Source organism: Rissa tridactyla, chromosome 9 (assembly GCF_028500815.1).
Source record: "Rissa tridactyla isolate bRisTri1 chromosome 9, bRisTri1.patW.cur.20221130, whole genome shotgun sequence".
Taxonomy (NCBI): Eukaryota; Metazoa; Chordata; class Aves; order Charadriiformes; family Laridae; genus Rissa; species Rissa tridactyla.
The window spans coordinates 26,739,392-26,764,251 of NC_071474.1; the positions used below are offsets into that span (position 1 = coordinate 26,739,392).

General features: G+C 59.6%; 2 protein-coding genes across 7 annotated transcripts in view; one reads left to right on the forward strand and one right to left on the reverse strand.

Annotated features, from left to right (window-relative positions):
* The window catches only part of DLG3 (discs large MAGUK scaffold protein 3), an 80,807-nt gene extending 57,796 nt beyond the window's left edge, over positions 1-23,011 (forward strand). The window contains exons 12-25 of one of the 6 annotated variants that reach the window (XR_008468389.1): positions 564-720; positions 1,100-1,202; positions 6,695-6,809; positions 10,390-10,566; positions 11,246-11,321; positions 11,922-12,021; positions 14,878-14,919; positions 15,595-15,645; positions 16,559-16,660; positions 16,819-16,991; positions 17,565-17,674; positions 18,685-18,776; positions 20,518-22,536; positions 22,682-23,009. Coding sequence is in view for 5 of the 6 variants with exons in the window: in XM_054214047.1 (XP_054070022.1) it covers positions 564-720; positions 1,100-1,202; positions 6,695-6,809; positions 10,390-10,566; positions 11,246-11,321; positions 11,922-12,021; positions 14,878-14,919; positions 15,595-15,645; positions 16,559-16,660; positions 16,819-16,991; positions 17,565-17,674; positions 18,685-18,776; positions 20,518-20,624 (1,405 nt within the window). In the remaining variant the exon portion in view is untranslated. The other 5 variants (XM_054214047.1, XM_054214046.1, XM_054214048.1 and 2 more) reach the window with 5 other exon arrangements.
* A 423-nt stretch (positions 23,012-23,434) lies between these two features.
* The window catches only part of TEX11 (testis expressed 11), a 41,910-nt gene continuing 40,484 nt past the window's right edge, over positions 23,435-24,860 (reverse strand). Inside the window, exon 31 of the mRNA XM_054214053.1 lies at positions 23,435-24,420. The gene's annotated coding sequence lies outside the window, so the exon portion shown is untranslated. The remainder of the gene's footprint in view (positions 24,421-24,860) is intronic.

Here is a 24,860-nt window from a genome sequence, read left to right on the forward strand (position 1 = left end):
TTTCCCAGATGAAAATTGACGCAGGATTTTTGCCATGCCAGGCAGTCTTTCTGCCTTTGCCTGCCTATTGTTTGAGCTGCAAAAGAATTAAGTCATCATCAAAAAATTCAGGATTTCTCTTGATCTGCTCTGGGCCTGTGGCGTGGGGGTGCCTGGGGTTGCGGGCACGCTCACTGTGCTGCACGGGCACGGAGGGGCTTCATCCCCCTCTCCTGGCCTGGCCACGCCATCCTCAGTGCCCAGGCTTGCGGCAGCCGGTGCCGTCTCGCAGTCTGACGTTTCTGTGCGTGATTTCACAGCGGATGCTCTGTCTCCATGCGTGCTCCGTCTCATGTCACTCGTGCAACTGCCCGCACCTCTCCCGGTTTATCAGCCTCCTCGGTGCCGGGGGCTGAGTCACGCCAGGTCGCACTTTGGGGTGACTCCAGCCCCGCCAGCGTGCCAGGAAGCCCAGGCACAGCCAACCCTGTCACCAGCTTTGGTGTTCCTCACCCTGATGTCTCCCTGTCCCCGTGTCTCCCTGATGTCTCCGTTGTTCCTCACCCTGATGTCTGTCCTTCCAGGGAGCCCCGGAAAATCATCCTGCACAAAGGCTCCACTGGTCTGGGCTTCAACATCGTCGGGGGGGAAGATGGCGAGGGGATCTTCGTGTCCTTCATCCTGGCCGGAGGCCCCGCCGACCTCAGCGGGGAGCTGCGGCGGGGAGACCGCATCCTCTCGGTGAGCGGGAAGGGCTGCCTCCGGGCACGCTGCGGCGGGATCCGGCTGCGACCCCAGTGTGGACGTGGCCCCTGGGTGCGCAGGATCGGAGCAGCCTCTCGGGATCTGTCCCGCGGTGCAGGGAGGGCTGGCCGGGTCCCCGTCCCCGGTACAGCGCCAGTGCCCGGGCCGGCGGGGGGCGGGTACGGGGGATGCTGGCACTAGAGCTGCCGGTACCGAGGTGGTACCGGGAGCACAGGGCATGGGTGACGAGCCACTGAGCGTGTGGGTACCGCGGTACCGGGGCGGGGGCAGCAGTGCCGACGGCCGGGACGCAGGGCAGGCCCGTGGGTGCGAGCCGCGGTCTGTCCGGTCCAGCAGAGCCGCTCTCTCCCGGCAGGTGAACGGCGTGAACCTCCGCAACGCCACCCACGAGCAGGCGGCGGCGGCGCTGAAGCGGGCGGGGCAGACGGTGACCATCATCGCGCAGTACCGGCCCGAAGGTACCGGCGCCGGCAGCCGGGAACGGGCGCGGGGGGCGGGGCGGGGGCGGGGCGCCGCGTGCAGAGGAGGGGGGGCGGGGCGCCGCCTGGCGCGCGGGCGGGGCGGGGCGGCCGGCGAGGCGCCGATTGGCGGGGGGCGGGGAGCGGAGGGGGAGGTGCGGGCTCCCATTGGCCGGCGCGGCGGTAGGGGGCGGGGCGGCCGCGTCCCGCCGGCGGTGCCTGCGCGGCTTTGTGTGCGGGCCGGGGCCGCTGCCGGGGCCCGCCGCCCCCTCCGGCCTGCAGGTGAGCGGGGCTCCGCCGGGCCCCCGGGGGACCTCGCTGGGCGGGGGGTCGTCTGCGGTGGCGGGAGGGGAGGAGAGGTAGGTCTGTTCGCCGGAGGGCGTCAGCGCGAGGCCCCGCTCGGCGGGGGTCTCAGCTCCGCCGGGTCCCGCGGGCCGTGCTGGGGGCTCCGTCGAGGCTCACGGGTGCGGCGGCCGCCCCTCGTCGTGGGGAACTCCCTTCCCCACCTCGTCCTGGGGGGCTCCCTTCCCCCCCACCCCCAGCGCGGTGGGTTCCCGGCACTGCTCTGTGGCCACCGGGCCGGCGGGGCTGGAACCGGGGCCTCGGTGCTGGGTGGGTGCTCGTCCCCGACTCTGAGCGTCCCGCCTGCCGCGCTACCCCGACCGTCGCCTCTCGTTAGCGCCGGCCTTGGTTCCCTCGGCAAAGGTGCCGGGAGCCAGTGGTCCCGCCTCGGGGGTGGGCCCTGCGTGGGCCAGCCGGTGGCTGGCGGCAGCGGGAAGGGGCCTGGCAGCTCCCTGCCGAGACCTTCGCCGGGCTGGCAGGGCGAGCAGCGGGGAGGGCATCCCACCGGCGGGCGAGGGGCCGGGAGCTGCTGCGGGGGCTGCTGCTGCGCCGTGTCCGTGTCACGAGCGGCACCGTGCCGGGATGTGGCAGCTCATGTCCCCCGAGGGAAGTGACTGTCCTGGGCCCCGCTGGTTTTCTGCCACAGCAGCTCTGGTCCTCTCCACCGATGCCAGCGTGCTGCCCCTCGCCTTGTGCCACCTCCGTGGCATCACCAGGCAGTGCCCTGCAGGTCCCTGTCCCCGCTGTTCCTCCTCCGTCCCATGGCAGAAGCCAGCGGAGCCGTTAGTGCTGCTCAGGGGTGTGCTGTGGGTTTGTTTGTTTTGGCTTTTTTTTTTTTTCTTTCTCTCTTTCTTTCCAGGAAGCACTTAATGTTCTTGTATTTCTGGCTCCCTTTGCCACTTGAGATTTGGCAAAGACGCCAACCCAGAGTGGTTCCTAAATGTCAAACAGGACAAAATGTTTTGAAACCCCATTAGACCGAGGCTGAAATGTCAGTGCTTTGTAGCCGGTGGCTTTCCGGGTCTGTGATGGCTCCTGGCACGTGTGGGCAGCGGCACCCAGCACAGGGGCTGCAGCCACCCTGGGAGGCAGCGTGGCTGCTGTGAAACATGGACTGGTGTATCTCGGGGGTTGACCTCAGTGCTCTGGAGGCTTGAAGGCCTGGGAGCCAAGGAGAAAGGTCTCCCCGGCATGAACCCCGCGTGTGGGTGAGGCTGGGTCCCCTCGAGGGGAAGTGCGTGCATCGTGGCTGTGGAAAAAGCGGGAGAGCTGGATTGTAGGATGCCCAAAGGAGGAGATGCTGGTGGAAAGGGGCTTTGAGAAGTTCTACCCCACTAGCAGAGGCGGAGGATGGCACCTCTCTGTTGTACATGAGTGTGGGCAGGGTTTTACCGTGATTTTACCGTGGATGCATGCATGCACTGCATCTGACCTCTCAGGTGCTCTGAGGGAGCGGAGAGGCTGCTTGCGCGGGTCTTGGGGAGCGAGGTGCCCTCCCTCTGGGGTCCTGCCAGGCACTAAGAGTGGAAAGGAGCAAAGACAAAAACCAGGGAAGGATAGAAAGAGGAGCAACCATGCTGCCACTGCGCCTCTGACCACTGCTGCATGCAGTGGAGGAGGAGGAGGAGGCTGCTCCCTGTGATGGTGCCTCCGAGCTGTTTGTGAGGCCCCTTCCCTTTGAGCACTTCTCCCCCTGACCTTTGCCGGCTGCTATCACCAGTGCTTGGGTTTGGCAATTCCCCCTCCTCACGCCCCATGGAACAAAGCCTTAGTATTCCTCACCTGAAAATACAAAAACTTGCATGACAGCATTTCTCTGAGCTGGCTGCTCCAAGGGAAGTGCCAGGGCTGCTTTTAAAAGCCTCCAAGCTTTCCCCATGGCTGTCCTCCCCTCCGTCCTCCCCTCCGCTCACGTGTGCCGGGTACAAGGAGGTGTCTGTACTTTAACCCCGGGGCTGGAAGGTGTGCGGGCTCAGAGCTGGGGGGAGTTTCTGCAGGTGCCTGGGCTGGAGCCTGTGGATGAGTATCCCTGGGCTCTGCTGGTGGCCCAGCAGAGCCGGCCTGGCCCTGTGCAGGCAGGTTTGTGTGCCAGACAGAGCAGGGCATGTGCAGGAGGCTCTATGCATGCTTGGGGGCTGCTTTCCGATGCAGCTCCCCTCTCTGCCAGCGCTTTCTCCCCTTGCACTGTCTCCTGGTGCCCAGAAATTGACTGCAGACCCACCATCCCGTTGGCTCCGCTGGGTACATTTGCACCTGCACCATGTGAGCGTGTGCCGGCGCCGAGGATCCTCGGCGCAGGCAGGATCCCTGCCTGATCTTAACAGGCTGTGACTGGGGCGTGCAGGGCCGCATCCTGCTGCTGGCGCCGCGCTCGTCCCGTGGCACGGGATCAGGCAGTTGGAGGTTGGAGCGGTGTGTTTGTCAAGTCGGTGAGTGGGAATAGCAAACGTCCTGCACCTCCTGCACACTCATGGCAAGAGGCCCCGGGTCACCCGTTGCATATTTTTCAGTCTTGATAAGTGTGTCCTGAATGCGTCCGGCACCTGGGTCCCATGGGAATGCCAGCGAGGTGAGGATCAGCTGTGGCTCACCTCCCCACCACGGGCAAGCTTCCTGGGCAAGTTTCGCCAGGATGGGAAGGCAAGGCAGCCGTGAGCTGGGGAGCAAAGGCAGGAGCGTTGCTTGCTGGGGATTATCTGTCAGTAATTGTCTCAGAGGCTGCTCCAGCACCCAAATAAAGGGGGGCTGGTGGCAGCTGGGAGCATCCTGTGCTCTGTCCCGGGGTAACCTTACCTCCTCGCTGGGAGGGAGGTGTCGGGTTTGCTTCTGGGGCCGTCCACTGCTCCGCCCTGTGCCCTCCCGCAGGCAGAGTGAGCACGGGTTGGTTGCTCCTTGGGAGACCATTCCTAGGACAGGATTTGGCTTACTCTCCAGGGGATGTAGCCAGAGCAGCCTCTGTGTCCTTCAGTTTGCTGCATCCAGCCTGGCTCGTGCTTCTTGTCATGCCAGCAGGCCTTTCCCAGCCCTCCAAGCATCACAGATGCTCCAGCAAAATTTGGAAAGTTCCTTTCCATGGAGTGCCCTGGCTGAGGCGGGGGCGTTCAAGAGCTCTGCCCTTGGGTTGCACGCAGGGGACGCGATTGCTGGCAGGGTGGTGGCACCCAAAGGTTGCCCTCCCGACATCCCCGCCCTGATGCCAGTGGCAGCTAAACCTGATTTTGCCCTTTGTTGCCCGCCCGATCCTGGTCTCCACACTGGCCTTCCTGGGGAGAAGGCTGTCACGGGAGGGATGCGAGCCCACGTGGCAGGGAGCAGTGGTCATCTCGGTGCGGGGTGGGCAGAGAGTCTGTGCCCCCGGTGGGGCTTGGGATGACTCAACTGGGGACAGGGGCTGTAGCACCCAGCTCAGCAGCTTTCCGGGGGAAATAGCCCTTCCGTACCAAAGAGGGTTTACGGAGCAGCTGTACCCACTCCTGACAGATGCTTCTCTAGGATATAAGAGCTCATGGGCATCTTGAGGCAGAATAAGCTGCACGCAGATGCTGTGGTGTTCGCCCCCCTTGCCGTGTGGGGTGAGAGGCGCGGAGCAGGATGAAGCTCACCTCCCTCTGCCGGGAGCTCCTCAAAACCCCGGTGCAGGTCAGGGAGCGCAAAAGCGCTGCTTTGGTGTCAGAATTCAGTTTTCTTGTACAATAAGCCTTACCCATGCCTCACTTGCTTCTGCGTCTCCCTCCGCTAGCAGGAAGGCAGGCGGGGGCAGTGGGTGCCCCTCGGCGCAGAGCAGCTGGAGTTGGCGGGGGGCTGGTGACCTCCACATTGAGCAGCTGACACTGCCCGGCGTGTGGCACCCTGTCATGTCCCGTGGCAGGGGAAGGAGCTTCACGTGGAGTTTCTGTGTGCCGCTTGGTGGTTTTTGCATAGATCACCTTTTTTTCTGCCTTTAAGTATAAATGGTGTCATCTGTGGCGGCTGGGCGCAGGAGGGGGATGCCCAGGTGGGCCCAGCTGTGGAGTGAGGGGCTGGAGAGCTAGGAAATGCCGAGCTGCAGAACCCCGCAACCTCTGCGCCGAGCATCGCCTCTCCCTGTGCACAGTGAGGGGCTGGCTGGCAAACCCAGCGCGTTGCTCCCGCTGCCCCGGCACGGCACAGCTCCGCGGGCTGGGCACAGCCTGCGCAGACCCCGCGCTGCCGGGGGGCTCTGCTCCTCAATGGGCGCTGGCCTCCACTGCCGAGCTCCAGTTCACACAAAAAAACCCCCCCACCCAAACCACATCTAAACTGCTGGGTTGTGGAGAAGGCTTTCTAGCCAAGTCTTAGAGCAGAGATGAGACCGGTCCCCTGTTGCTGGGGCACGGGGTTCTAACTGCAGGGTGTGCCCAGGGGACAAAATCAAGGGTTCCTGGTGGGCTGTGGTGGTGCCAGCACCTTCCCGGTGCCACGGTGCTGTGCTTGCTCGTCAACCAGCAAACCTTCCCCGGTGCCTCCACCCTCTGCTTGCCAGCCCGACCTTTACACCCAGCTGAAGGTCGGGCCGGCGCAGCGGCAGGCGCCGGTGTGGTGGCTGCTCCTGTCCCACCGCCTGGAAGGGAGGTGGCAGTGGCTTCTGGAGGGTCCCCTGGCTCCTCCTGCGGGTCTCTGCTGCTGGGATGTAGGAGCGAAAGGTGAATTCCTCCTCCCTGCTCCCCTTCCATGGGTGGGGGCCGTGCTTTGCCTCCCCTTTTCCAGTGCCTGCAGGGGAGAGGGGCTCCGCTGCTGGCAGAGTGGTAGGTTGGGGACCCCCTGATGGCTCCGGCGGGTGGGTGCCAGTCTCCTGGAGGGGCTCTTTTTCTCTGCATATTTTCAACTGCTCTGTAGGTTATCAGCTTGCTGAGCCCTGCCCAGCTGTTCCCTCCCTGGGCTGCAGCTGGGTCGTGGAGGTCTCAGCAGCCCTTTCCCGAGCTGCCTGCGCGGGGCTTTGGGGTGGGTTTGGGGGCAGACAGTGCTCTGCCTACTCCGGGTGCTCTGCCTGGAGTCCCGCAGGCTGCTGCAGCCTCTTCGGCTTTGTCCTCCCTCCCTCGTGTGCGGGGATGAGCGGGCTGGCTCATGGGCGAGACACCCCACGGACAGGCTGCCGTGTCCTCTCTCAGCGCTGAACCCCTCTCTCCCCACAGAGTACAGCCGCTTCGAGTCCAAGATCCATGACCTGAGAGAGCAGATGATGAACAGCAGCATGAGCTCCGGTTCCGGCTCGCTCCGGACAAGCGAGAAAAGATCTCTCTATGTCCGGTAAGGCTCAGCCCCCGTGTCCCAGGCGGGTGGGATGGCTGCGGGTGGGATGGGTATATCCCCGCAGGCTGGGACGGTGCCGCCTGGGCCATGCAGCACCCCAGCAGATGGGTGTTATGGAGGCCAGGGGAGTGTGATCGATTCAATGCATCCTGAAGCCCGGGGGGTGCAGCAGGGAGAGCGGTGCTTTTGCGCTGGTTTACCAGGGCTGGGTGCTTTGCACTCAAGTGCCTCTTCCAAGGCCTGCTCTGCCTTGGAAAGCGCTGGTGTCTCTGTGGAGCCCAGGCGGCCGCTGGCCAGGCCGACCCACTGGGAAACTGGGAAATGTCAGGCATCCAGCACCGCTTCCGCTCGGGGCAGCGTTCAGGGCGCTCTCCTCGAACCATTCCCTGCTAACAGGCTCTCCCCGTCTCCTCCTGCCATTCCTGCGGCAGGATCTGCCTGGAGGGGAGATGAGCTCTTAGGAGGATTATTGCTCTGAGCCCTTGGTGCGCTTTCGGTCCAGGGACAGGCAGGGGTTAAGCAGCCATGCAGCTCTGCTGGGGCAGCCCCTGCTCGCTGCCTGCCTCCTGCCACCTCCTGCCCACCACGGCATGAGTAGGGTGACAGCTAATGAGTAATTTTAACTTGGCAATTAAAATAATCCTGTAAATCCTTGCCCTGCACAGCCTGTTGCGGGTAGGGGCTGGCAGGAGCTGGGGGTGCTTCTCCTTCACCGTGGGAAGGATGACAAGGGCTTGAGGCTGCATCAGCCTCAGCCTGCCTCTCCTCCCACGTGGCTGCTCCGTGCAGAGGGGCTTCAGGCTGTTGCCGGCCCTGGTGCAAGCCCGGCCTGGCAGGAGGGGAGAGCTGCAGCTCTGCGTTCCTGCAATTCACCCCTTCCCATGACATTCTGCCAGCATCTTGCTTGATTTAGCATCTCAGGGCTCCATGATGGGGTCTGCAGTGAGCTGGAGGCCCTGTTGAATAAACATCATCTTGCTAGTCCTGTCCTCGCTCCCCTGCTGTCCTATGGACGCCCTCGTGAGTGGTGCAGGGTTTAGGCTGGGTCCAGCTTGAGTTGAGCCTGTGAGTCTCCTGTTCCCTGCCTCGATAAGTGTTGCAGATATCGGGCATGACTGCGAGTCAGAGAGCTCTAGGCTGCTTGTAGCATCTCGCATCTCTTGATGCATCCCTCCACGTGGCTTTGGTGGCCTCCGCAGTGCTGTGTCCCCCCTCATATGCCCAGGTGGCTCCAGGCGGGAGCTGAGAGGGTGATCCCAGGACAGAGCTTTCCCCCAGCATGGCCCTTCCCGACGCTCCCCAGCTCTGGCAGCCGTGCACCCCGCAAACGTGCTGGCGAGAGCCGCCCGGGCTGCCCCAGCCCTGCTGGGCGGGGTAGTTTCGAGCACAGTTTACCCGAAACCAGCTGAGCTGCTGTGCTACGGACAGGACATCAATTACAGGACTTACTACCCAACTGCTTGAGTCAGCCCCGTGAGGCTGCGTTGCACCCCGTGTGCTGTCCACGGGGCCAGAGCCGGGCACCCGAGTGCCTGCCGGAGCCCGTTTGGGGATGCTGGTGCTTGCCATGTGTTTCGGAGCCGCAGCTGTGTGGCACGGGCAGGGGCGAGGCAGGTTCCTGCGGTGCCGCAGGGCAAAGTCCTCCGGGGCCGTGCCAGGTGGTGATGGGGCACAGGCAGGCGTTGTGCCTGGGCGCTGGGAGGATGCCGTGCTGCGTCCCTGGCACTGCTCCCCTGCCCTCCAGCCAAACCATCTGCTCTCTTGGCTGCGTGTGCGGGGGGCAGAGCGGAGTGACCGTGCTGCTGCCTGTCCCCTGCACCCCAGGGGGCAGCCAGCCACGGTGGGGCCTGGGTGCCGACACGGCCAGGGGTTGGCCTCCAGCAGCATCATGCCTTGGGGAAGCAAATGCCTCATGCCTCTGCTTTGCAAGAGTCCAGCCTTCGCACAGATCCTGCTGTGGGATGGAGGAGGCAGGAGCCAACGCGGGGCCGGCGCTGCTCTGCAGGGCAGGGTGCAGGTGTGGGCAGGGCACCCGCACCCGCCTGGGCTCGGGAACCGGCCTGACCAGTTCCCTGGGGCCTTGGCTCCGGCTCTGCTCCCGACCAGGTCCCTGCCGGCCGCGCACAGCCTTATCTTTTGGCCGGGAGCTGCCTGCGAGGGTTGCTTGCCTCTGGCCAAAGTGCCCTGTGGTGCTTTGCTGCCGGCTCCAGCGTGCTGGAGGCCACGCTTGGGTGCAGAGCGACCCAGCACAGGAGCTGCCCCAGCCCCCAGCAAGCTGGGAACGGGGCAGCGACCTGGTGGCTGGGGGTACCTGGACACGTAGGGCTGTGCTGGGTCTCGTCCCAAAGAGTCCTCCTTGAGCCCATTTGAGATCAGCTGCCTGAACCCATTCCCACGTGACTCCAAAGGTTTCATCGCCCGGCACTCCCCAGGCAGCGCCGAAGCAGGGATGTGGCTGAAGAAGTGCCTTCCCAGCTCTGCTGCCCCACAGGGACCTGCCGCACGGTCCTCTTTGCACCGTGTGCTATCAGACCCCCTTCGGAGCTGAGTGCCAGGGGTTAATGAGCAGGGCAGATGGTGTCTCCTGTTTGAGGAAGGCTCCTCAGTGCCAGGATTAAACCAGTGTTTGTGGTGCCTGGGCTTCTGTCGGGCCGTGGGGCGAGCAGGGCCAATGTCCCAGGAGCAAACGCGGGGCTTCTGCTGCCAGCAGTGGGGCTTTTAGTCACTGTCCTCTTGGCTTGGCTTGTTGCGAAGTGGATGTATCGGAGCAGGCACGGTTTGAGATATGACATTAGTAGAACGAGTTGCACGTGAAGCCGCTGAGAGCAGCTTGTGGCTACAGGCTGCGGCGGCTGCCTGTGATAAAGTGTGTGCAGGAAGGGTGCTAGTGCTGCTCTAGTTTTAAAAAAAAAAAAAAAAATCTTTTCTGTAGATGGTTAGTTTAATATTGAAGATAATTTTTAACTCAATAAACTGTTCTCAGGGGAAGTATTTAGGCGTCCGAAAAGGATCAGTTGCAGAAACAGATATATATGCTCAGAGGTGTTCCTTATTCACGGACTCTGGAGTAAATTACGCCTGTAGGTAAATACAGTGTGTGCTCAAAGCACCCCGCGGTCCCTGCCAGTGCGGCTGCCCACCAGTGGGGTCTGATGTTCCCGGTCCCGCTCCCAGACCCCGCAGCCGCCGGGGAGGGGTGGTGGGGAGCAGCCCCGGGGCCTCCTGCGCTGCCGCTTTCTTGGGGCCGCCTGAGCTTCGCCTGCTCGCTAACCACAGCCGCCTTCGCTGCGCCTGCGGTTGGTGTGCGTCTCGCAGCTAAGGTCAAGAGCGAGTTGTTTTGGCCCAGCACTCATTCCTGCATTGCGCGCTTTGGGGCTTGCGCTGAGCCCACTGGTGGCGGGGGGGTTGCTGGTGGCTGCGTGGTGCTGCTCGCCTCGGCAGGAGGCGTCCCCAAAGTTTGGGTTTAAATCTGTTAAGGTATGAAGGTGGCAGTGCCCTGGGAGGTCGGCAGCGCTGCTGCCCTCGCTGCCTGGCCGTGCACGGGGAAGGCATCGCTCCTCTCTCTGCTTCTCTGCAGAGCCCTCTTTGACTACGACCGGACCCGGGACAGTTGCTTGCCCAGCCAGGGGCTCAGTTTCTCCTATGGGGACATCCTGCATGTCATCAACGCCTCCGATGATGAGTGGTGGCAAGCCAGGCTTGTCACGCCCCATGGCGAGAGCGAGCAGATCGGGGTCATCCCCAGCAAGAAAAGGTGAGTGTGTGTCAGCGGGAGCTGTCACGCGTGGTGCCTCCTGGAGCTTCCCAGCCCCCGCGAGCCCTGCAGCCCGTGGGGGTCTGCTCAGGGTAGGATCTCCTTGTGGTCCCAGCCCACCTACCCCTCCGTGGCTGTGCAGCATGAAGGGCGCTCCGGTCGCAAGCTGGAGCTGTGTGCGGGTCTGCCTGGAGAGATGTTCCCCAAAGCTGGGTGATACTCCAGGTGAGGAGGGGAGCACTCAGCCCCCTCTGTGGTCCCCCGTGGGGTGGCGTCCCCGTGGCTCCAAGTGAGAGCAGAGTCGCAGCACTGTCCTTGTGTCCTCTGACAGCCTGCCCAGCTCTGCAAGCCAGGTCCCATAAGATGGGAAGTGGCAGGGAGCAGAGGAGCTGGCTGCCAACTGCCTTCAGGTCTGCAGCGCCAGCCCCATCCATCTCTGCCCTCCATCCCTCCTTTCCCAGGAAGGCTGGCTTGTCCCCTCTCCTGCTCCTGCAGATGCTGGCCTTGGCCCGACCCTGGGCAGGCAGCTCCACCTCCATCCCTCTCTGAGAAGGAGCTGCCCTTTGCCAATGGGGCCAACACCTGAGGGTGCACGGAGCCACCTGGGGAGGCAAGCGGGTAGCACGGAGGGAACAGGTAGGGGACTAGCAGCTCTTTCTCCCATTTAACTTCCAATCAGGGTGGAAAAGAAGGAGAGAGCGCGGTTGAAAACAGTGAAGTTCCACGCCAGGACTGGCATGATTGAGTCCAACAGGGTAAGTGCCGAGGCGGGGCTCACTGGGGTGCCTGGAGCCGGTAGCTAGCAGGGGGCAGGATGAGCCCGGCAGCCAGAGCTCCCGGTGGGGCGGCTGGAGCAATCCCAAAGCAAAGAATAGCACGACTGGACCTCCCCAGGCCCGCGTCTGCTCGGCACGAATCCTCCGTGGCTGTGCTGAGGGTGAGCAGAGGAGCCTGGGATGGTGCGACAGCGCTGGGGAAGGACCCCTGGTTGGAACGGTCGGGGAGCAGAGCCTGTCCCACTGCAGCCCGTGGTTGGGCGCTGCTGCAGGCAGCTCATGCAGGTGAAGGTAGCTGCCCTCACCCGGAGCGCTTAGTGCGTGGACAAGGAAGGGAGAACAGCCTGGCTACCCCTGCAGAGCTGCCGATTGCCCCGTCTGCTTCCCAGCATCCCTACCACATGTTTTTCTCCATGCTTAATTTTTTTCCTGCATTACAGTGTTCATGTAATCTCCATGATTTCATTTGAGGGTAACTGCCCTGACACAGCTCCTCATTGTCTCTTCATTTTAATTTTTCCCACATGCGTTAAACACCATTGTTTTTTCTGTCCTCCCTTCCATCTCCATGTTCTTCAGTCGATCAAAACGAAACGTAAAAAGAGTTTCCGCCTCTCTCGAAAGTTTCCATTTTACAAGAGCAAAGAGAACCTGGCCCAGGAGAGCAGCGGACAGGAACGTAAGTAGCAGCTGGCCAGAGAGGGCAAGCGTGCGATCCTCAGGTCCCCTGCCTCTGGGGGAGAGATTCGGCATGTTTCCGTGGCCAGGGGTCCTGGCGTCTGCCCGTGTTCGGGTCTGCTCCAGTCGTGCCAGCAGCTAGGGAGAAAACGGAGCTTGAAACAAAAGCAGCGGCTGCGGGCTGGTGCTCTTTTTCTCTCTCTCTCATTTTCAATGTCTTCATCCTTTCATCCAGCTTCACACCTGCCTGACCCTCTGCTCTGCTTCCTCCTCCTCTCCCCCCTCTGCTGCGGGCTCTGCTCCCTCCCTCCGCTGCCACGGGCTGTTCCCCTCCAGGCGAGGGGCTGGCCACCTCCTGCAGAGCTTCTCCTGTCCCCGTCAGGGCTGAGGGGCTGGGATGGTCCCGGCTGCGCTCCCCATCTCCCTTAGACACAGCTCTGTATTCCCATCTGAGAGCCCTTCCCATGGGATAAACCCTGTGGGCAACAGGGGAGCCGTGTCCTCGCTAGTGGAGGGGCTGCCCAGCTGAGTGCACGTCTTTGGTAGCTGACCGCACCAGCCGGCTTGCGGGGGCTCCCCAGCTTTCACCTGGCAGCCCCCACAGGGCTCCCAGCAAAGGCAGGGGGGCATTCAGCTTGCTGCCCCGTATCCTGACGTGGCCAGCACTAAAGCTGCTTGCCAAACCCAGCCGCTCCTCCTTCCAGATGCTAAACTGCAGCCACTGGATGGGAAGCGTCCAGGCAGAGCACCGTGGTCCTCACACCTTGGGAAAAGGAAGGGGGCAAGGCAGAGCCCTGTCTCTGCCCGGTGCCAGCGCAGCGAGCGTGTCCCCTCCCCTGCGGTGGCTCTCCTGGGGCTGATGCGGAGGCAGGGGATCGATGCTGGGCTGCTCGGGGGGCTGCCCGCGTCCCTCCACTGCCTCTGCCAGGTTGGCGTTGGCTCCCAGTGAGCTCAGCAGCCAGCGCGAGCCGCTGGCCTGCAGTGGCAGTGAAGTCTGTGTGTTTGGGTGTCTCTCATGGTGCCTGGACGTGGCTGGGCTCCGGTCAGCCCCGTGCGGGAGCTGAGGGCTCTCTGGGGCGCTGCTCTGGGCCAGCCCTGCAGTGCAGTGACCTACAGCACGGGGATGGGGCAGGCAATGCCTTTTGCCAGCCTGTGTCGGGGACCCGCAGCTAGCTCCCTCCCCTGCTCTGCCACCGTCACCCCAGCTTGCAGCAGGGGGGGGTCCTTCCCCCACGTTTCCACAGCCCATGCAAACACTAGGCTGTGGGCAGCTGAAACATGCAGGTGGGGGAAGATGTGCCCGGCTGGCTGTGCCGCGTCTGGCCCCAGAGTGGCCAGGCTGTGGCAGGGCTGCACCCTGGCAGCGCACCCCGCCAGGCACTGCGGGGAAACACCTCGGCCCCACTTGCCAGCAGCTCGCGGCTGCCATCACTCAGTGCCAGCAGATGCAGCCGTGGCCACCTTCCCCAGACCCGGGGTGGCCCTCAGGGGCTCTTTGGCAGAGAGGAGTGGGGGGTGGGGTCTGGCCGCATAAGGCAAGGCGTTGGCAATGGGCTGATGGCGTCAGCTCTGAAAACATTTAACCTCACTTGCAGTTGCAGCTCTGGGCCATTCTGCACTCCTGTCACTAATGCTGGTCTGGCTCTGTCTCCCCCATCCCTCTGACTGCCCTCTCCCGCGCTCTCTTCTCTCCCCCTCTCCCCCTTCTTGCTGTCTGTGAAATCAGGACTTCCCTGGGTTAAGTGACGATTATTATGGAGCAAAGAACCTGAGTAAGTTGAATTTCGATGTGCATCGTTCACTTTCCGTCGCTGGCATGCCTGGTTGGTGCCTGGGGAACGGCCGGAGCCCGGCCAGAGCAGCTGCGCTTTTTTGGGTGTGGGGGAGGAGGAGCCCCCTGGGCGCTGCCCCTCTGCCGGGGAGCCAACGCCGCAGCTGCCAGCGGAGGCTGCTGGGCTTGAGGTGCTGCTGCCGCTGCTGCTGCACGCGGGGCGGACGGGGGAGTTTGCTTGGGGATGCTGGCTGTGCCCAAAGTGCGCCCGGCTGAGGGCTGCCTGCTGTACCTGGGGCGAGCTGTGCCTCCTCATCCTCCTCTTCCTCCTGCTCCCAGCTGGGCTGGCCACTGGTTTAGTGCTGGGAGACTCAGAGCAGCTGCCAGTGCAGGTGGGAGGTGGCTGTGACCGTGACGGGTCCCCTCTGAGTGAGGCGGTGACAGTGTTTTGAAGCATTGCCACCTTCCTCTGGGGCACCACGTACCCAGAGCTGCAAAACATCACTGGCGGGAGCCCCTCGGCCCTCCCAGCTGGGTGCGAGTCCCCCACTGAGCCCTGCACCCCCCCTGAGCGGGGCAGGCTGGGGCAGGCAGCGGCCAGCAAGCCTCTGTGGGGCAGTCGCAGCACTGGGATCAGCCTGAGCACACAAAGCCCCGAACTCTGTCCCATCCTGTCACTGTCTTGTCTCTGTGAGTCCCAGTCCCCTCCCCAGAGGTAGGCTCCTCTGTCCCCATGCCGGCGTGGAGCAGTGCCCTCCCTTGCCCCCCGTGTGCATGCTGCACCCCCTCCCTCGGCCTGGGAAGCCCATCGCCTGCCCATGCCTGCCAGGCAGCCCCCTCCTGGCATCCCTGCCTTCTCCCGGAGGAGCCGAGCGTCCCCCTGCACGTCCCCAGTCTCCCAGCAAAGGGCAAGAGCTGCCGCCCTGCCTGTGCGGCACAGGCTCGTCCCAGCAGGTGCTGGGGCACGGGTTTTTCGGGAGGCCAGTGTTGCCCTGCCCTGGGTCAGTAGCGCTTGGTGACAGCCGGGGTGTCCCTGTGCCCTCTGCCCACGCTCCTTCTGAAGGGGTCTCTCTGGTTGCTTTGCAGAGGGCGTGACATCAAACACCAGTGACAGCGAGAGCAGTTCCAGTAAGTGCCTCTCGCCTGCTCTCCCACCCCTGTGCACGTCTGTGTGTGTGTATGTGTGCACGCATTTTGGCACCTCCATCTTGTCTTGTCCCGGTGGTGGGTCTGTTCGGAGGCTGGTCCTTCCTGCTGGTGACACCGAGATGCTGCGGCCGGCTCCCTCCTCGGGGCTGGGGGCAGGAGCGAACCTGCCTGCTCCCCTGCCCTCTCCTGGCTGCAGGGCTCCGCTCCGGGGCTGGGTGGTGGTTCCCATGGTGGTTCCCCATCCTTGGTGCCTGCTGCAGCCAGCAATGGCCAGAGGCTGGGTCTGTAGCATAGGTAGCTCCTGGAGCCTAATCCTGTACAAGAGCATGGGGGTCCGGCTGCAGCCCATGCTCCCGTTATCCCCGGCAGGTTTCTAAGTATCTGCAGCACATCCACCGTCCACCCCGCGGGGAGGACAATGGGCCCTGAGCCGGGGAGGGAGGGAGAAGGCTTGACCTAGAGCTGGGACGTGAATAATTAACATAGATCAAGGGCTGGTAACTGCATGCCCGTCACGCTCCATGTCAACTGGAGCCTGGAGGTGTCCCCAGGGCTGCGGGAGGCTGGCAGGCGCAGGAGCCAGCTCCTCCCAGGCGTGGAGGGGCTGGGAAGCTGCTGCGAGCGCTCACCTGCCTTTCCCTGGCTCTCTTGCAGAAGGACAAGAGGACACCATCCTGTCGTATGAGCCAGTGACGCGGCAAGAAAGTAAGTCCTGGTGCTGAGCCCGCTCCTGTGCAGGCACCTGTGTGCCTGTCACAGCCAGGGCCACCGGTGCCACCTCCTCCCCTCCTCTGCCATGTCCGCACCGTGCCGGGTCAGCACGAGTGGAGTTTCTTGCCTGCTGCATGCAGCAGGGAGCCAGGCATGCATGGTGGCCCGCGGGGCTTTCCCTGCCCTTGGTCGCCCCTGTTTAATCAACAGAAAGGACTCGTGACCTGGTCTGCAAGACGAAGGGAGAGATCCAGAGCTAAAACTGAGCTGGGCTGAGGATGGGATTATCCCTCCCTGTCTTGCACCAGGTCCCTGCTGCAGAGCAACCCCCCCTGGCCCTCAGCGCTTAGCCCTGCTCAGAGCTCAGTCATAGATCATGGAACGGTTTGGGTTGGAAGGGACATTAAAGACCGTCTGATTCCAGCCCCCTGCCCTGGGCAGGGACACCTCCCACCAGACCAGGCTGCTCCAAGCCCCGTCCAGCCTGGCCTTGAACACCCTGCAGACCCTTCACAGGCTGAGCAGTCCCAGCCTTGGAGGTCTCTCCTTGCCAGAAGCTGGATCAGACTCTTAGGCTCCCATCGCTCCTGCGGCTCCGTGGCACCCTCGCCCAGCTGTCCCGGTTCTCTGCCTCCTGCCCCAAGCAAGGGAGCAGCTTTGCTGATCCATGACCCGGGAGACCCGCAGCACCTTCCCCGGGGCTGCACAGATGGCTTGGGTCAGATGGGAAGGAGATGTTGACTATGACCAGGAGGAGAGAAACTCACACGGAGGCAGCACCTTTGGGTGCCTGTGTGAGCAGGAGCACCCACTGCCAGCAGGGAGAGGGCAGGTTGATGCCAAAAGCGCAGTGGGGTCAGCTGCCCGCAGTGTGGACAGGGCCTCAGGTGGTGGCTCTTGTTCACAGTTCACTATGCGAGGCCGGTGATCATCCTGGGGCCGACAAAGGACCGAATTAACGACGATCTCATCTCCGAATTCCCACACAAGTTTGGTTCCTGTGTGCCACGTAAGTCCTGGCTGGCGCTTGGCGCCCTGGTTGTGGGTAGCGGTGGCCCTGCACTCGCAGGGGTGGGGAGGGGGCCGGGAGCACGGGTGGGTTCTCTCCCCCCAGGAGGTGTGGGGTGCATCTGGCTGGGTTTGCTCACGATGCCCGCTCTCCTCCAGACACCACCAGACCTCGGCGTGAGAACGAGGTGGATGGACAAGACTACCACTTCGTGGTATCCCGTGAACAGATGGAGAAGGACATCCAGGACAACAAGTTCATAGAGGCTGGGCAGTTCAATGACAACCTCTACGGGACCAGCATTCAGTCAGTGCGGGCAGTGGCGGAGAGGGTGAGTGTTGGGTGGCGTTCCTGGGACTGGGGCACATCCAGCCTGAGCCCAGACGCGGTCGGCAGTTCCCCTCCTCGCCCCGTTTTGTTAACAAATGGCTGTAACCACATTAAGCAAGCGTGGCTCGAGCCTCTCCTCCCTCCGGAGTCCTGCCAAGCCACATGGCTGCTTTTCCCAGCCGCGTTACTCCACCTCAGTGTCGCTTCTCTGTCATCCAAACTCCACCCGAGAGCCCGGCGGTGGCGGCACCAGCCTCGTGCTCAGCAGCTCGCAGGGCCAAAGTGCCCGGCTGCCCTTCTCGAGGCAGTGGCGTTCCCTCCAGAGGAGTACTGGGGCGTAGCGAGGGCTCGTAAATTGTTTCACGTGTTCGGAGAAAGATTCAGTCCCTTTGCCCTGCTGCTGTCCTGTCCTAAGCAGGCAGGAACGTAAGGCCACTGGGAGTTGGCTCGTGTCTCAGAGTGGTGTTTCATCTCTGCGGCTCCTCGCTTTTGTCGGCACATCTGTATGAGCAAGCTGTTTTCTGCGTGGAGTAGACTGTGTGGGTAGGTCTGATCCCCATCGTCTCCTTTCCAGGGGAAACACTGCATCCTGGACGTGTCTGGCAATGCTATCAAGAGGTTGCAACAAGCACAACTTTATCCCATTGCCATTTTCATCAAACCAAAATCCATCGAAGCTCTCATGTAAGTGCAAGGCCATGTCCTGTGCCTCTCCAGGGTGAGCAGCTCTGGCATGTCGGGGGGTTGTCTGTCTGTCTGCTGCCTCTGTTTTTTAGAAAGCAGGGGGGATTGCTGCTGGTGCTGAACTTGTCCCTTGTCAAGAGGAGCTGGGCCCACTGCTGTCCCAGTGGTGTCCTCCACATCTGCTGCCATGGTGCATCCAGGCCCTGTGGATCGCTCTGGCTTGAAGCCCTTAGTTTGCCCCAAAGAGGATTATCCACAGCAAATCTATAAATGCTCCCCAATGTGCCTGATGTCACTTGCTCACCTGGGCCCCGCGTCCGAACAGGCTCGCTGCCGACCGCTCGCAGTGGTGGATGGCAGCTGGGTGGTGGCTGAGCCAGGCCAGCCCCGGGGAGCAGAGAGAGGGGATGTTTCCCATGTGCCTGAGGGGGACCTTCTGCTTGTCCTGCTGCTCCCGGCCCTGGGCAGTGCGGGATGGAAAGGACGTGAAAGCTGAGCTTGCAACTCCTCCGAGCAGCACAGAATATGGTCTGAGAGGAGATTTGATAGCTAGAGATGGACTTTCAGATCAGAGGAGACTCTGCTGGCACTGAGGGGACTGGGAAAAGCCCTTCTCAAGCCAGAAGGGGTGGAATTGCTTCTTTGGGTGTTGTATGAAGATGAGGGAACTTACGCAAGGAGGGTGGTGACAGGCTCTGGAAAAGCAGGGAGACTTCTGCAGCGGTCTTGCAAATTCAGAGGATTGTCTGGGTGCGAGTCCCCTGCTGTGCTCTGCAGAAGGGGGGGTGGCGATGGGGAGAACTGTCGGAAGCTGAGATGAAATGCCGAGGCAGCGAAGAGTGAGTGGGGACGGGGCCTGCCTTTGAGAGCTGGGTCCTGGGCAGCTTCCACTCACAGTGTGCAGAGGCTTCCCAGGCACCCCGGCTCCGGGGGATATTTTTCCTTCTGTTCATTGCCTAGAAAAAGAGCTGAGTTTCTGTGGTTTTTTTCTTTTTTTTTGTACACGGCAGGGAGATGAACCGGAGACAGACGTATGAACAGGCCAACAAGGTCTTTGACAAAGCCATGAAACTTGAGCAAGAGTTTGGAGAGTATTTTACAGGTGAGTGTCCTGAGCAGGCTTGTATCCGATTCCTTTTATTCTGGGGGCTGGCAGCTGTGACCTCTCCCCCAGCACTGTCTTACTGCTGGGTCATGGGAAAATGTCCAGCTTCATCAAAGCGAAAAAGAAAGGGCACTTTGCCAGCAGGGCTCTGCAAAGGGACTGCTCCGAGATCGGGGGATAAGAGTAAACCAGCTCTAGAGAAGGAAACAAGTTGTCAGGCAGGATTTTCTGAGTTTGTGAAAGCTTATCGCCAACTTTAATAATCACAAAATAAGGAAAAAAAAAAAAAAAAGAAGAAAATCCCCAGGCAGGGTAGGCGCAGCATGGGTTCAGAGTGCTACGAGGCTCCAGGAAATAAAACTCCCTGCACACGGGAAAGGTGAACGTTGTCAAAAAGAGAAGAGAGTCATTTTTAAAGAGGGAAGATTAAAAAATCAGTGACCTAAACGGTGGAGACTGTCCGGAGTTATTACAAAACATCTCCCAAAAAAAGACTGGAAGTTTGGCTGGCTTCCTAAGTAGTCTTTGCTGCCGAGCCAGTCAGGGGCTGCCTGGCACTTTGCTCCTGCGGAGATGAGCTGCTCATGACACAGGCATCCTTGTGCATTAAGGAACTAATGTTTGTAACATGATTAATCCCGGAAAATCACGGGCAGGCGAAGAGGCAGAGAAACTGGTCTTCCATCTTTCTTCCAGTGCAGTAACTGTTTCTTCAAAAGCTGAGGAGCGGTAACCCTGCCAAATCCTGTATTACCACCCAACAGCTACCGGGAAAAATCCCAAACGGAACGTTTTCCACAAACAGATCTCAGCTGAGCAAATGTGTGGGCGCAAACAGGGTAAAAGCTTTCCCCAGAGCTGCCGGCCGCTCTTCCAGGAAGAGCGCAAAGGATGCGCGCCACGGTTTTGCCAGACCCTTGGCATGCCATGGTGTGCCTGGACAGCCAGTTTGCAGTCGACCTGGGGAAGGAACGCTCTTGGCTGAAACCTGTTGTTGAAAGAAATGGGTAATGGGCAAAGAGACGGTCACTGGAGCGAGTTCTGTGCCAGAACTTGTAATGAGGGAAGAGAGGTGCTGGGGGATGGGCCTGGCTGGGCGGCAGGCGCAGGCTGAAATACCGGAGAGCTTTGGTCCTCCGAGTGCATCATCCCCCTCTGATGTAGGACCTTGTGTTGTGTTGTGTCCATACTAAGCAGCGAGACCCTCGCTGGTCTTTGGGCGAGAGCTACTGCTGGCAGCGCTGGCCGTAAGCTGGTCTTTTTGAGGCTGACAGTGCTGGGATTCCCACCCCCCAGCAGAGGAAGCACGAACTCGAGGAGCCCTCTGCAGCCGACCAGAGGGGACGGACGAATCCGGCCCTTTGGGGCAGGCGTTCGACACGCACCGGCTCATCCACCCGCAGCCTCCCGGCGGCAGAGCAGCTGCGGGGCTGGCTGCCCGCGGCCTCGGCGCGACAGGGTTTGCAAAGCTGATTAGCTGTGCAGAACCCGACCAGCACCTCGGGAGGAACTCTGCCAGCTCTCACTAATCCCCTCGGACACACTGGGTTAACCCTCTGTGTCATCGCGCGCCTGCTACAGCTCCTTCGACATGGGTCGTCTCATTCATTAATTTGCCGGCCGTGCCACACCGGCCCCTTCAGTGCAGACTGAAGGCCTTTCCCGTAGCCGGTGGTGGGGAAGGCACCTACCGTGCCTGCCTGATGCTTATGGTCTTGCTTGTTCTCTCCTCTTCCAGCCATCGTACAAGGAGACTCTCTTGAAGAGATTTACAGCAAAATCAAACAGATCATTGAGGACCAGTCCGGGCACTACATCTGGGTCCCGTCCCCAGAGAAACTCTGAAGATGTCCCCCACCTGCTACCCTGTGAGCAGAAGATCTCCGAAGTCCCACCCCACCCGAGCCCTCTGCCCCAAGGAGGGGGGATATGAAAACTATTCCTGCCCCCTTTTTTTAGATCGTCGCAAAATTGAGTTTTTCTAGTCCTGTTTCTTTTGTTGGGATGAACTCATTCATCACGTGACTGTTCCCACCGTTCCTGCATGGACCTTCCCACTGCTCCATTAGAGACAGATGAGAACCCGTTCAAGGTCGTTTTTTATTATTATTATTATTATTATTATTATTAACTAAACCAAGAATCAAGATGGGAGGAGGCAGCTAAGGACTAACGTAAGAAACAAGTGAGCCAATGGACTCTGAGCACACGAGCTAGTATCAGAGCTCCAGGGGCATTTTTCCAAGTGTGACTGTCTAGCAGCTCTGAACAGTGCGACAGAAAGGCAGCAGAAAGCTTTTTATTTATCTGTATATGTAATTTATATATAATATAGAGAGAGATATTATATATATATTATATATATATATATGTATGTGGACTAGGAAACCTGAGGGACCTCTCTTAAAAGGTATTGTATTATTGCAAGGATCTTTCAGTTTCTCTGTCCCAACGGCTGGGCGTAGGGAGTCCACTTGGGCATGAAGAGCTCAAAACGGTACCAGGTGCTTGGGAAGCGTCTCCCGTGGGGGCAGCCTCCTGCCCGCCGCCCCGGGTCTGCGAGGCAGAGCAGAGACTGGTACGCTGCCTGCGCAGGAGGGACCAGGGGTCCAGAGTAACACGGCAAGGAGCAGCAGCCGCCACGAGCGCGGCTGGGAGAGACAGAGACTGAGCAGGAGGCTGCAGAGCAAGAGAATGGATGATGCTACATATTAAATTGCACATTGTTTTACACACCACCTTATGTGTTTGCATGAGAGGTTTCCTTTTGGTTCTATTTTTTTAAGCTGATTTTAAACCAAAACCATATTGTGTCACTGTGTTGTTGGTTTTTTGTTTTTTGTTTGTTTTTTTTCCCCCATTATTCCATTTTTTTCTCTTGTTAATAATGAACTGAATGGGTATAAAATCCTTTTTTTTTTTTTTAACTTATTTTTTAAGCTGGCTTAATTGTAAATAGAATCTAGATCTGCGGTGTTTAGTTAGGAAATACTCTACCGGCCACATGGAACAAATGTACTCGCTGGCCTGTGTTGCTATGGAAAACCTGGGATGCTGGGCTGCCCCTGTACCCGTGGGTGCAGGGGAAATGACCCACTGTGGCTCGCGGCAGCACGCTGGCATTCCCTTCTGCGTGAGCCACGGGCAGGAAAAGCCCCCAGCTGTGCCTTGGATGGACGCTCACACTTTTCCAAATCAGTAACAGAATTGAAAAACTTCCTCCCTCTCTCTCTGCCCTGCTCCACGCCGAACGCGGTGGTGGTGGCAGCCGTCCCAGCACAGCGGGGACCTCGCCTGCCGCTCGGGGCGCTGGGGCTCGGCGTGTCTGTCTCGTGGGTTCAGTCTCTTGACATCTCTGCCTCAATCCTCTTTCTGAAATGGGGCTCCACTCCCTCTCTCAAGGTCACCTTAGAACACCGAACTGGGTGCCCTGTGCTTGCAGGGGCAGGGGATGCGGAGCTGCACCCGCCTGCTGCCCCCGGGGATTTTTCAAGTTGGTGCTGAGACAGTTGGCCCTAAGCTGAGACGTGGTCTGTCTTTAAGGACACTTTGGCTTCTGCGCTTGAATGGGGCTCCTCCATGGGACCAGAGCCTTGCGTGGAGCCTGGGGGAAGCCTTTCAGAAGGAGCTGTGTTGCTGGGTACGCACAGTGCAGGCAGAAGAGCGTTCCCACCTTACAAAGAACTGCCAAATGCTGTTTCTCAGACCCAGTGCCAAGCACCAGCAACAGAGGAGGTCATCACACGAGCACCAGCAGGTAAGTCTTGGCCCGTTCTCCCTCACCCTATTTTATAGAGATAAGTGAAGGCACGGGTGCTGGTCCCCTTTCCCGAATGTCACGGTTATCAGTGTGTCGGTGCACGGTGCACGCGGGCCACGGTTTTCAGTGTGAACGACAACAGCTGGGAGACTGTACGAGTACCGTCTGCTGAGAAGCTGTCTTCACTCCTCCTGCATCACACGGAGCCCTGCGGGGACCAAGCCGCCTCCTGGGACAGAGAGCAGTGGGGGACAGTGCCACAGGAGAGACACGGCCGCAGGGGCGGTGGAGGGCAGGAGGGATCCCGCTGCCAGTGGGAGCGACCCTGAAGGAGCGAACTTTGGGAATGGGTTCCCGTTGGGCAGCCAGCCCCTGCCCTGCTGGTCCTGCTACGGCTGCTAGAAACTGCCCCTGGAGAAGTGGAGTAAGTGAAACAAAAAGTCCTTAAGATACTAGTCACACCGTTCCTGTCTCTTTTTTTCTTCTTCTTTTTTTTTTTCTTTTTTTTTTTTTTTTTGGTAATAGCCTGTCTCCCTCTTATCAAGTCACATGGAGAAAAAGCTGATGTACTCCATGGCATAGCTGACAGTATCGAATCGATCATGACAACACTAGTTGGTTACCAGTGTTTCTTCCAAGGAGACATATATTTTTAATAAACAGAGAGTTGCAAAGAACGCTGTCTTTGAGACCTTCTTGTAGAGTCCTTCATTGTCTGCCAGGTTTTTTGGTGCTGATCTTAGCAACTATTGCTACCGTCTCTCCACAGCAGACTTAAGTGTTGACAGTGGTTTAAAAAAAAAAAAAAAATAAAATTGCTTTTTTTAGTAGAAGGTAGCCACTGAGAACTTGCCGAAAAGGAAATTAAAAAAAAAAAAAAAAAGAGGAAGTGGGCTTATTTACAGCTCTAACAACCGAAAAGCTCTTTTTGTTGGGTGGTTGTAACAGGTTGACACTGGTCTGACGACACCGTAAATGTATTGTGGGTCATGACTTGAATTGTGGGGAGTTTGCTTTACAAATGCAGATCAAATGATAGGGTTCATACGCTGTTACAGAACTGTTCCTGTACTGGATATAAAGACAGCAAAGTAAATATATATTCCAGTTAATATAGAGCATCTCTTTACAGCGTAACGTGCTGTTTAGACAGCAGAGAGAAGAAGAAAGAAGTTGTAAAGAACAACTCGTATCTTTTTCTGGTACCTTTAAGTACAGAGAAGAGGAGCGGTCACTGGAAGACAGACGTGGTTAATGGTGTATCATTACACATTCCTCTCTGAATTTGCTTTGGCATTTAGCTGAGCTAATTGAAAGGTGACAGGGTTTTGTTTTTTCAATCTTCAATGTCTTTTTCCTTTCAAACTGCACGCAAGAGAAGTGAGATTCCAGGGGAACGGGGGTGTTGTAGCGAGCACAGGCCTATAGTTTGCAGACAGGACACAGTTTCTGAAGCTCATTGGACAAATAAAACAGTTTAGAAACTCCTTGAACTGATCAGATCAACAGTCTTGTGGTGGGTAGTTGTCCATAAAACACTGGAAGATGTGTTGCTAAGCAGATCCGCTGCTAGCATTACCTCTCCTAAAAAATCAAACTGTTTCCTTATGTGGTGCCAAGATGTGGAATGATGAAGTTGTTGATGGAAAGCGCCACAGGAACATTGTCAGTTGACGGCTGCCGTGGTGGCTGCCGTGGTGGCTGCCAGGCTTCTCTGTCCCCTCCGCGGCATCAGTGCCCCTAAGGCTGAGTGCGGCACGTGGCTCTGCAGACGCGGCTCCTGGGACAGTCCCTGATGTGTCTTCACCTGCTCTGACAGGGAAACGTGAAGGTTCCAGCAGGGACAGGGACACGGCGTTCTGGTCTCAAATCCTGCCGCTCCTGCGAGGTGGAGACAACCACGGGGAGAGTAACCCACGCGTGCAGGGAGCAGGAAGGGAAAGAAGAACTTGCTCTTTTGAAGCTTTTTAAGGAGCTATTTTTTCTGGCTAAGAACAAATCGCTCTGCCTCCCAGGACCTTAGCAAAGCCCTTCTGGACCATACAATAGCAGAGCGTGGTCCTGGCTCACTGTGAAGGGGCGGGGGGGGGGGGAGGGTGTGTGTGTGTGTCTTTTCCCTCCCAAGATGTCCTGCTACAGCTGCCTGCAACAGGCATGGAACTAATCTGCCCTAAGACACTTCTGGAAAATTAGACTATAAGCTGCTTGTGCTATAGAGAAACATGTCTGCTTCTGCCTGCAGCTCTGGGTAATTAACTGCCTTGCTCCTTGTTAAGCAGAGGAGCACAGGATCTGTGAGGCTACTGGCAGAGGGGTTTTAA